The following is an 11667-nucleotide window of genomic DNA, read 5'->3' as shown; positions in this document are numbered from 1 at the left end:
TGTAGTTACCATAGACTAGACAGTTGACAGGTGTAGTTACCATAGACTAGACAGTTGACAGGTGTAGTTACCATAGACTAGACAGTTGACAGGTGTAGTTACCATAGACTAGACAGTTGACAGGTGTAGTTACCATAGACTAGACAGTTGACAGGTGTAGTTACCATAGACTAGACAGTTGACAGGTGTAGTTACCATAGACTAGACAGTTGACAGGTGTAGTTACCATAGACTAGACAGTTGACAGGTGTAGTTACCATAGACTAGACAGTTGACAGGTGTAGTTACCATAGACTAGACAGTTGACAGGTGTAGTTACCATAGACTAGACAGTTGACAGGTGTAGTTACCATAGACTAGACAGTTGGCAGGTGTAGTTACCATAGACTAGACAGTTGACAGGTGTAGTTACCATAGACTCTTCAGTTGGCAGGTGTAGTTACCATAGACTAGACAGTTGATAATGCTGCTGGTAATAAACAGACTATGAGCTGTTACTGCAGGAAGTGTTTCTCCTGTTTATATTGAGCTGTGATTGCTGGAGAATCCTACAGTATCTTCACACTATTCGGTAACCAGTTTCCAGAGGCTGCAGTTCTCCCAGATGACCACAGGGAGGCAGCAGAGTGCCAGTCATGGTGCTCGCCAACAGGAAGTTGTCGATGTAGGAACTCATAATAAACAGTAGAAAGCGTTCTTATAATAGACTGTTCCTATAACAAGTTGATATAGTTATTATACTATTATTATTATTATTTTCATGGAAAAAGTGTCAGATTGACATCATCAGACAAACAACATCAGATAAACACCATCAGGTAAACACCATCAGATAAACACCATCAAACAAACAACATCAGATAAACACCATCAGATAAACACCATCCAGTAAACATCATCAGGTAAACACCATCAGATAAACACCATCAGATAAACACCATCAGGTAAACACCATCAGATAAACACCATCAGGTAAACATCATCAGGTAAACACCAGATAAACACCATCAAACAAACAACATCAGATAAACACCATCAGATAAACACCATCAGTTAAACACCATCAGGTAAACATCATCAGGTAAACACCATCAGGTAAACATCATCAGGTAAACACCAGATAAACAACATCAGATAAACACCATCAGGTAAACATCATCAGGTAAATACCATCAGATAAACACCATCAGGTAAACATCATCAGGTAAACACCAGATAAACATCATCAGGTAAACACCATCAGGTAAACATCATCAGGTAAACACCAGATAAACATCATCAGGTAAACACCATCAGGTAAACATCATCAGGTAAACACCATCAGATAACCACCATCAGATAAACACCATCAGGTAAACATCATCAGGTAAATACCATCAGATAAACACCATCAGGTAAACATCATCAGGTAAATACCATCAGATAAACACCATCAGGTAAACATCATCAGGTAAACACCAGATAAACACCATCAGGTAAATATCATCAGGTAAACATCATCAGGTAAACACCAGATAAACATCATCAGGTAAACATCATCAGGTAAACATCATCAGGTAAACATCATCAGGTAAACATCATCAGGTAAACACCATCAGGTAAACACCAGATAAACATCATCAGGTAAACATCATCAGGTAAACATCATCAGGTAAACATCATCAGGTAAACATCATAAGCCAAGCCAAGCCACCAGTACCCATCACTCAGCAGTCACTATTACACATCACTCAGCAGTCACCATCACTCAGCAGTCACCATCACTCAGCAGTCACCATCACTCAGCAGTCACTATTACACATCACTCAGCAGTCACTATTACACATCACTCAGCAGTCACCATCACTCAGCAGTCACCATCACTCAGCAGTCACCATCACTCAGCAGTCACTATTACACATCACTCAGCAGTCACCATCACTCAGCAGTCACCATCACTCAGCAGTCACTATTACACATCACTCAGCAGTCACCATCACTCAGCAGTCACCATCACTCAGCAGTCACCATTACCCATAACTCAGCAGTCACCAGTACACATCACTCAGCAGTCACCATTACTCAGCAGTCACCATTACCCATCACTCAGCAGTCACTATTACCCATAACTCAGCAGTCACCATTACCCATCACTCAGCAGTCACCATTACCCATCACTCAGCAGTCACCATTACACATCACTCAGCAGTCACCATCACTCTGCAGTCACCATTACACATCACTCAGCAGTCACCATCACTCAGCAGTCACCATTACCCATCACTCAGCAGTCACCATTACCCATCACTCAGCAGTCACCATTACCCATCACTCAGCAGTCACCATTACACATCACTCAGCAGTCACCATCACTCTGCAGTCACCATTACACATCACTCAGCAGTCACCATCACTCAGCAGTCACCATTACCCATCACTCAGCAGTCACCATTACACATAACTCAGCAGTCACCATCACTCAGCAGTCACCAATTACCCATCACTCAGCAGTCACCATTACCCATAACTCAGCAGTCACCATTACCCATCACTCAGCAGTCACCATTACCCATCACTCAGCAGTCACCATTACCCATCACTCAGCAGACACCATTACACATCACTCAGCAGTCACCATCACTCAGCAGTCACCATTACACATAACTCAGCAGTCACCATCACTCAGCAGTCACCAATTACCCATCACTCAGCAGTCACCATTACCCATAACTCAGCAGTCACCATTACCCATCACTCAGCAGTCACCATTACCCATCACTCAGCAGTCACCATTACCCATCACTCAGCAGACACCATTACACATCACTCAGCAGTCACCATCACTCTGCAGTCACCATTACACATCACTCAGCAGTCACCATCACTCAGCAGTCACCATTACCCATCACTCAGCAGTCACCAGTACACATCACTCAGCAGTCACCATCACTCAGCAGTCACCATTACCCATCACTCAGCAGTCACCATTACCCATAACTCAGCAGTCACCATCACTCTGCAGTCACCATTACATATCACTCAGCAGTCACCATCACTCAGCAGTCACCAGTACACATCACTCAGCAGTCACCATTACCCATCACTCAGCAGTCACCATTACACATCACTCAGCAGTCACCATCACTCTGCAGTCACCATTACACATCACTCAGCAGTCACCATCACTCAGCAGTCACCAGTACACATCACTCAGCAGTCACCATCACTCAGCAGTCACCATTACACATCACTCAGCAGTCACCAGTACCCATCACTCAGCAGTCACCATCACTCAGCAGTCACCATCACTCAGCAGTCACCATCCCTCAGCAGTCACCATTACACAAAATTTGCAACATGAAAAATGGAAATTTCAAGATACACAGGTCTTTTTCTTTTTCATTCAAAAGGAGGGAGAAACTTAACAATTGGCAACTAAAGTTTTCTTTATGAAGGAAACATATATAGGCATGGCCTCCTTCCAGTGGCTACCCGTTGTGTTTTGAGCTCCACATATATATCATTTTGACAGTTTTGCATTTATTTGGCAACAATACGTGTCACATATCAGTTTGCAAACAATGTAAAAAAAACGGTATATAACTGAGTTAATAAAGCTGCATACACACATGGGTCTCTTTTTTGTTTTCGTAAGGCAGCTCCAAAATGCAGATGTTTCAGCCTAGCTCAGTGCTTTCTGTGGTGGACGCGAGCGGTGTAGTCAGGGTATAACACCAACTGGGTCCTGGACTTTCTGACAGGCCGCCCCCAGGTGGTGAGGGTAGGAAACAACATCTCCACTCCGCTGATCCTCAACACTGGGTCCCCCCAAGGGTGCGTTCTCAGCCCCGTCCTGTACTCCCTGTTCACCCACGACTGCGTGGCCATGCACGCCTCCAACTCAATTATCAAGTTTGCAGACGACACAACAGTAGTGGGCTTGATTACCAACAAAGACGAGACGGCCTACAGGGAGGAGGTGAGGGCACTCGGAGAGTTGTGTCAGGAAAACAACCTCTCACTCAACTTCAACAAAACAAAGGAGACGATCTTGGACTTCAGGAAACGGCAGAGGAAGGTGGAAAGTTTTAAGTTCCTCGGCGTACACATCATGGACACACTGAAATGGTCCACCGCAACAGCGCATCTTCAACCCCAGGAGGCTGAAGAAATTTGGCTTGTCACCTAAAACCCTCACAAACTTTTACAGATTCACCATTTAGAGCATCCTGTCAGGCTGTATCACCACCTGGTACGGAAACTGCACCATCTAGAAGAAAAATAAACGCACACCTATTTAGGCGAGGTGCTGGCTATCGGAGTAGAAAACTTGAAAATAAAAGAGAGCCGCACACTCTAGGAGGTCAGATGCAAAAATGTAATTACCAACGTTTCGACAGCCAAGCTGTCTTCATCAGGGTATAATCACAAACCACTGCGGGATGACTCGTTTATGTAGTGTCAAAAGACACAGGTGTCTGTAATCATGGCCAAGAGTGGCCTAATATCATTGGTTAATTATCAAATATTAAAATGTCATACAAAGAACAGCATACTGCACCACCCTCAACCACAAGGCTCTCCAGAGGGTGGTGTGGTCAGCACAACGCATCACTGGGGGCAAACTACCTGCCCTCCAGTACACCTACAGCACCTATTGTCACAGGAAGGCCATAAAGATCATCAAGGCCAACGACCACTCAAGCCACTGCCTGTTCACCCCGCTATCATCCAGAAGAGTAGGTCAGTACAGGTACATCAAAGCTTGGGCAGAGAGACTGAAAAACAGCTTCTATCTCAAGGCCATCAGACTGTTAAACAGCCATCACTAACACAGAGAGGCTGCTGCCAACATCCAGACTCAACTCTCTGTCTCCAAGCCATCAGACTGTTAAACAGCCATCACTTACACAGAGAGGCTGCTGCCTACCTACAGACTCAAATCATTGGCCAATACATGGATTAAATAAATGTATCACAAGTCACTTTAAATAATGTCACTTAATATAATGTTTACGTACCCTACATTACTCATCTCATATGTATATACTGTATTTTATACCATCTATTGCATCTTGCCTATGCCGCTCGGCCATCTCTCATCCATATATTTATCATGTACATATTCTTATTCCATCCCTTTACATTTGTGTGTATTTGCCGAAACAAGGAGCACAAGCATTTTGCTACACTCGCAATAACATCTGCTAACCATGTGTATGTGACCAATAACATCTGCTAACCATGTGACCAATAACATCTGCTAACCATGTGACCAATAACATCTGCTAACCATGTGACCAATAACATCTGCTAACCATGTGACCAATAAAATTTGATTTGATTTTGATGTTGTGTAGTAAGCTGTTAGTAGCCCATGTTCCTCACCCAAATCATTTTGGTCTCTTTCCCCCTCATAACTTAGCCTACTGTTCTGACTTGATGGTGCACATGTTGCCTATAACCTGTTTAAGAGAAATATAATCATCAAATATTGTAAGAGCTTTCATTGTCTGCTTATATGCCCCCTTTTATTTATTCTAGGCTTCTGACTTGGTGTGCAGGGAGAAAACTGTCAGAACGGCCCGTGTTCTGAATTCTGTCGCTGTAAATTTCAAAAGTGCTGAACAAATAGTTATATTGAATACGGCCATGCTTGCTCACTAATGTCTTAATCAAAACGACGGATTGCCTCTCATCGTTCCCTTATGCCGTAGTTTGAACATTTGAGTTGTCATTAGAAACCACATTTGTTTATTAAGCAAGTCAGGCTCAGGCTCAGGGGCAGAACGGTCAAAACCAGGAAGGACTAGAAAACAGGAGCAAGAAACAGGAGCAGGTGAACAAACACTGGTAGGTTTCACGAACAAAACAAACTGGCAACAGACAAACAGAGAACACAGGTATAAATACACAGGGGATAATGGGGGAATATGGGCGACACCTGGAGGGGGGTGGAGACAAGCACTAAGACAGGTGATACAGATCAGGGTGTGACAGACAGGAGGTAGAGAGGATAACTGTGGTTCCATTTGTGGGGACTTATTTATTCTCAGGCTCTGGTGGGGTTCAACACTGAACTGAAATCTCATTTTCAACAGGCCCAGAATGATCGTGGGTCTTTGATTCAGGGTAATCTCAGCCTATTGGAGGAATAAAAGCCTGAAGGACACTCTAGTCAATTCAAGCCTGACCAAGCAGAAAAAAAACACTTTACCGAAACACAGTTTCTGTCCAATAGGCAATCGGGCTTGAGGGACCTCAATCAGGCATAAAGTCCAATTGGATACTATAAATGTGGTTGATGTGATTGAGTCATAAACTCTATATTGTAGAGACATGAATGGCACTAGAATGCAGACCACATTCAGAAGGAGAGCAGTTACTTTTAGATTACCCAAAACTCAGTAACGTAATCTGATTACATTCAGTTACTTTTAGATTACCCAAAACTCAGTAACGTAATCTGATTACATTCAGTTACTTTTAGATTACCCAAAACTCAGTAATGTAATCTGATTACATTCAGTTACTTTTAGATTACTTTCCCCTTAAGAGGCATTAGAAGAAGACATAAAATGTATGTTACCAATTGAACAACGTCTAATTGCAGGATAAATCAATTCCAGCCGTTCCAATAAATGTTAAACCCCTTGATCTTCAAGAACAGGACTTGGAAATATGGAAGTATAGATTTGCCAAATTGTTTTACCTGAGTATGACCTCAAAACTAAGGACTTATTAGCCAGCAGGCAGAACGGAACGGTCTGTTGTTTATGATTTAGTTGTCATGGAGGACTGATTGGGCTCATTGATTCGGGTTGAAAATAAATGCTGCGCTAGTGGAATGGCTTTGAGCACTACTGAAAAGTGCTATTTACATGTGATAAATGAATGCCATATGCTGCATTTGCTACAGGCCCATTGTTTACCTTTTAGTTGGTGGCACTTTGATATCTTGATAATATGCAGCTGTTTTAAAGGGCAAATCCACAGGTGAAACAATAACTAAATGACTCACCCCGCCTCTGTTTTGGTAGAAAGCTGAGGGATGGGCCTGGAGAAATGTAACCAGTCTCAGATTAATAGACAGAGCTGTGGATGTAAGGACTGACTATACAGGACTGACCATCCATGATATTAACATTATAGTTATAACCATGTTATGAGGCCATACATTATAGTTATAACCATGTTATGAAGCTATACATTATAGTTATAACCATGTTATGAGGCTATACATTATAGTTATAACCATGTTATGAGGCTATACAGGACTGACCATCCATGATATCAACATCATAGTTATAACCATGTTATGAAGCAGCCATTTGATTAGCTGTTCAGGAGTATTATGGGGTTAGGAGTCTCTTGGATCTGGACTTTGAGCTCCGGTACCTCTTGCCGTGCGGTAGCAGAGAGAACAGTCTATGACTGGGGTGGCTGGAGTCTTTGACATTTTTTTAGGTCCTTCCTCTGACACCGCCTGGTATAGAGGTCCTGATGGTGACGTTCGTCCCATTTATTTTCCTCCGATTGAACATTAGCTAGCAGGACGGAGGGCACGGGCTGATTAGCCACTCGTCGCCTGATCCTCACAAGGCACCCTGATCTTTTGCCTCAGTCACAGTTTATTTCACCAGTGAAGCACAGGGATCTGGGCCTGGTGTCTGTAGTAGTATATCCCTACCATCCGACTCATTGAGGATTTGGGCTTGGTCGGATCTGGGCCTGGTCGGATCTGGTAGGGTGTCTGTAGTAGTATGTCCCTCCCATCCGACTCATTGAGGATCTGGGCCTGGTCAGATCTGGTCGGGTGTCTGTAGTAGTATGTCCCTCCCATCCGACTCATTGAGGATCTGGGCCTGGTCAGATCTGGTCGGGTGTCTGTAGTAGTATGTCCCTCCCATCCGACTCATTGAGGATCTGGGCCTGGTCAGATCTGGTCGGGTGTCTGTAGTAGTATATCCCTCCTGTAGTAGTATATCCCTCCCATCCGACTCATTGAGGATCTGGGCCTGGTCAGATCTGGTCGGGTGACTGTAGTAGTATGTCCCTCCCATCCGACTCATTGAGGATCTGGGCCTGGTCAGATCTGGTCGGGTGTCTGTAGTAGTATATCCCTCCCATCCGACTCATTGAGGATCTGGGCCTGGTTGGATCTGGGCCTGGTCGGATCTGGGCCTGGTCGGATCTGGGCCTGGTCGGATCTGGGCCTGGTCAGATCTGGTCGGGTGTCTGTAGTAGTATATCCCTCCCATCCGACTCATTGAGGATCTGGGCCTGGTCAGATCTGGTCGGGTGTCTGTAGTAGTATGTCCCTCCCATCCGACTCATTGAGGATCTGGGCCTGGTCGGATCTGGGCCTGGTCAGATCTGGTCGGGTGTCTGTAGTAGTATGTCCCTCCCATCCGACTCATTGAGGATCTGGGCCTGGTCAGATCTGGTCGGGTGTCTGTAGTACTATATCCCTCCCATCCGACTCATTGAGGATCTGGGCCTGGTCAGATCTGGTCGGGTGTCTGTAGAACTATATCCCTCCCATCCGACTCATTGAGGATCTGGGCCTGGTCAGATCTGGTCGGGTGTCTGTAGTACTATATCCCTCCCATCCGACTCATTGAGGATCTGGGCCTGGTCAGATCTGGTCGGGTGTCTGTAGTAGTATATCCCTCCCATCCGACTCATTGAGGATCTGGGCCTGGTCAGATCTGGTCGGGTGTCTGTAGTAGTATGTCCCTCCCATCCGACTCATTGAGAATCTGGGCCTGGTCGGAACTGGGCCTGGTCAGATCTGGGCCTGGTGTCTGTAGTAGTATATCCCTCCTGTAGTAGTATATCCCTCCCATCCGACTCATTGAGGATTTGGGCCTGGTCAGATCTGGTCGGGTGTCTGTCGTAGTATATCCCTCCCATCTGACTCATTGAGGATCTGGACCTGATCAGATCTGATCCCGTGTCTGTAGTAGTATGTCCCTCCCATCTGACTCATTGAGGATCTGGGCCTGATCAGATCTGGTCCTGTGTCTGTAGTAGTATGTCCCTCCCATCCGACTCATTGAGGATTTGGGCCTGGTCGGAACTGGGCCTGGTCAGATCTGGTCGGGTGTCTGTAGTAGTATATCCCTCCCATCCGACTCATTGAAGAAGAACTCTTTGTCCAGTTTGAGGTGAGCAATCTCAGTTCTGACGTCCAGAAGTTATTTTCGGTCGTAAGAGACTGTAGCAGCAACATTATGTACAAAACAAGTTACGAACAGCGCGAAGAAACAAACAAAATAACGTGATTGGTTGAGAGCCGATAAGACGGCAGCCCTATACTTTATCCAATATCTTTTAGATTTAAGAAAGGAAATATGTTCGTTTTTTGGACGCATATTTAACTCATTATTTGTATTGCCACAAAACTACCTCTATATATATCTATATCTACCTCCATATATATCTATATCTACCTCCATATATATCTATATCTACCTCCATACTACCATTCATTTGTATGGGTTAATATCTATATATATCTCCATACTTCCATTCATTTGTATGGGTTACCTTCAGATGAGTCCCGTGACATTGTGTTCTTGAGAATCCCCGCTTTCCATAGTGGGGTCATATTAGTTTGTAGCTGAGTCTCCCCTTTCCATAGTGGGGTCATATTAGTTTGTAGTTGAGTCTCCTCTTTCCATAGTGGGGTCATATTAGTTTGTAGCTGAGTCTCCCCTTTCCATAGTGGGGTCATATTAGTTTGTAGCTGAGTCTCCCCTTTCCATAGTGGGGTCATATTAGTTTGTAGCTGAGTCTCCCCTTTCCATAGTGGGGTCATATTAGTTTGTAGTTGAGAGTCTCCTCTTTCCATAGTGGGGTCATATTAGTTTGTAGCTGAGTCTCCCCTTTCCATAGTGGGGTCATATTAGTTTGTAGCTGAGAGTCTCCTCTTTCTATGGTGTTTCATATTAGTTTGTAGCAGAGTCTCCCCTTTCCATAGTGGGGTCATATTAGTTTGTAGCTCAGACTCTTCTATTTCCATAGTGGGGTCATATTAGTTTGTATCTGAGAGTCTCCTATTTCCATAGTGGGCTCATATTAGTTTGTAGCTGAGAGTCTCCTCTTTCCAAAGTGGGTCATATTAGTTTGTAGCTGAGAGTCTCCCCTTTCCATAGTGGGGTCATATTAGTTTGTAGCTGTCTCCCCTTTCCATAGTGGGGTCATATTAGTTTGTAGCTGAGAGTCTCCCCTTTCCATAGTGGGGTCATATTAGTTTGTAGCTGAGTCTCCTCTTTCCATAGTGGGGTCATATTAGTTTGTAGTCTAAATGGTTCGGATGCTACAGACAGAAGTTGGCACAGAAGTTGGCACAATACAGTACTGTAGTATAGGCCAATACAGTACTGTAATATAGGCCAATACAGTACTGTAATACCATAATATAGGCCAATACAGTACTGTAGTATAGGCCAATACAGTACCGTAGTATAGGCCAAAACAGTACTGTAATATAGGCCAATACAGTACTGTAATACCATAATATAGGCCAATACAGTACTGTAGTATAGGCCAATACAGTACTGTAATACCATAATATAGGCCAATACAGTACTGTAGTATTGGCCAATACAGTACTGTAGTATAGGCCAATACAGTACTGTAATATAGGCCAATACAGTACTGTAATATAGGCCAATACAGTACTGTAATACTGTAATATAGGCCAATACAGTACTGTAATACTGTAATATCGGCCAATATAGTACTGTAATATAGGCCAATATAGTACTGTAATATAGGCCAATACAGTACTGTAATATAGGCCAATACAGTACTGTAATATAGGCCAATATAGTACTGTAATATAGGCCAATACAGTACTGTAATATAGGCCAATACAGTACTGTAATATCATAATATAGGCCAATACAGTACTGTAATATAGGCCAGTACAGTACTGTAGTATAGGCCAATACAGTACTATAATACCATAATATAGGCCAATACAGTACTATAATACTGTAATATAGGCCAATACAGTACTGTAATATAGGCCAATACAGTACTGTAATATAGGCCAATACAGTACTATAATACCATAATATAGGCCAATACAGTACTGTAATACCATAATATAGGCCAATACAGTACTGTAATATAGGCCAATACAGTACTATAATACCATAATATAGGCCAATACAGTACTGTAGTATAGGCCAATACAGTACTGTAGTATAGGCCAATACAGTACTATAATACCATAATATAGGCCAATACAGTACTATAATACTGTAATATAGGCTAATACAGTACTGCAATATAGGCCAATACAGTACTGTAGTATAGGCCAATACAGTACTATAATACCATAATATAGGCCAATACAGTACTATAATACTGTAATATAGGCCAATACAGTACTGTAATATAGGCCAGTACAGTACTGTAGTATAGGCCAATACAGTACTATAATACCATAATATAGGCCAATACAGTACTGTAATACCATAATATAGGCCAATACAGTACTGTAATATAGGCCAATACAGTACTGTAATATAGGCCAATACAGTAGTGTAGTATAGGCCAATACAGTACTATAATACCATAATATAGGCCAATACAGTACTGTAGTATAGGCCAATACAGTACTGTGGTATAGGCCAATACAGTACTATGATACCATAATATAGGCCAATACAG

General features: G+C 43.2%; 1 protein-coding gene across 1 annotated transcript in view; it reads right to left on the bottom strand.

Moving 5' to 3' along the window:
- LOC112239300 (atrial natriuretic peptide receptor 2) overlaps window positions 1-7831 on the bottom strand; it is a 36188-nt gene extending 28357 nt beyond the window's left edge. The window contains 1 exon segment of the mRNA XM_042329298.1: window positions 7670-7831. Coding sequence (XP_042185232.1) covers window positions 7670-7831 — 162 coding nt within the window.
- Window positions 7832-11667: the final 3836 nt, after the last annotated feature.

Source organism: Oncorhynchus tshawytscha, linkage group LG10, assembly GCF_018296145.1.
Source record: "Oncorhynchus tshawytscha isolate Ot180627B linkage group LG10, Otsh_v2.0, whole genome shotgun sequence".
Taxonomy (NCBI): domain Eukaryota; kingdom Metazoa; phylum Chordata; class Actinopteri; order Salmoniformes; family Salmonidae; genus Oncorhynchus; species Oncorhynchus tshawytscha.
This window is presented reverse-complemented; position numbering and strand designations above follow the sequence as displayed.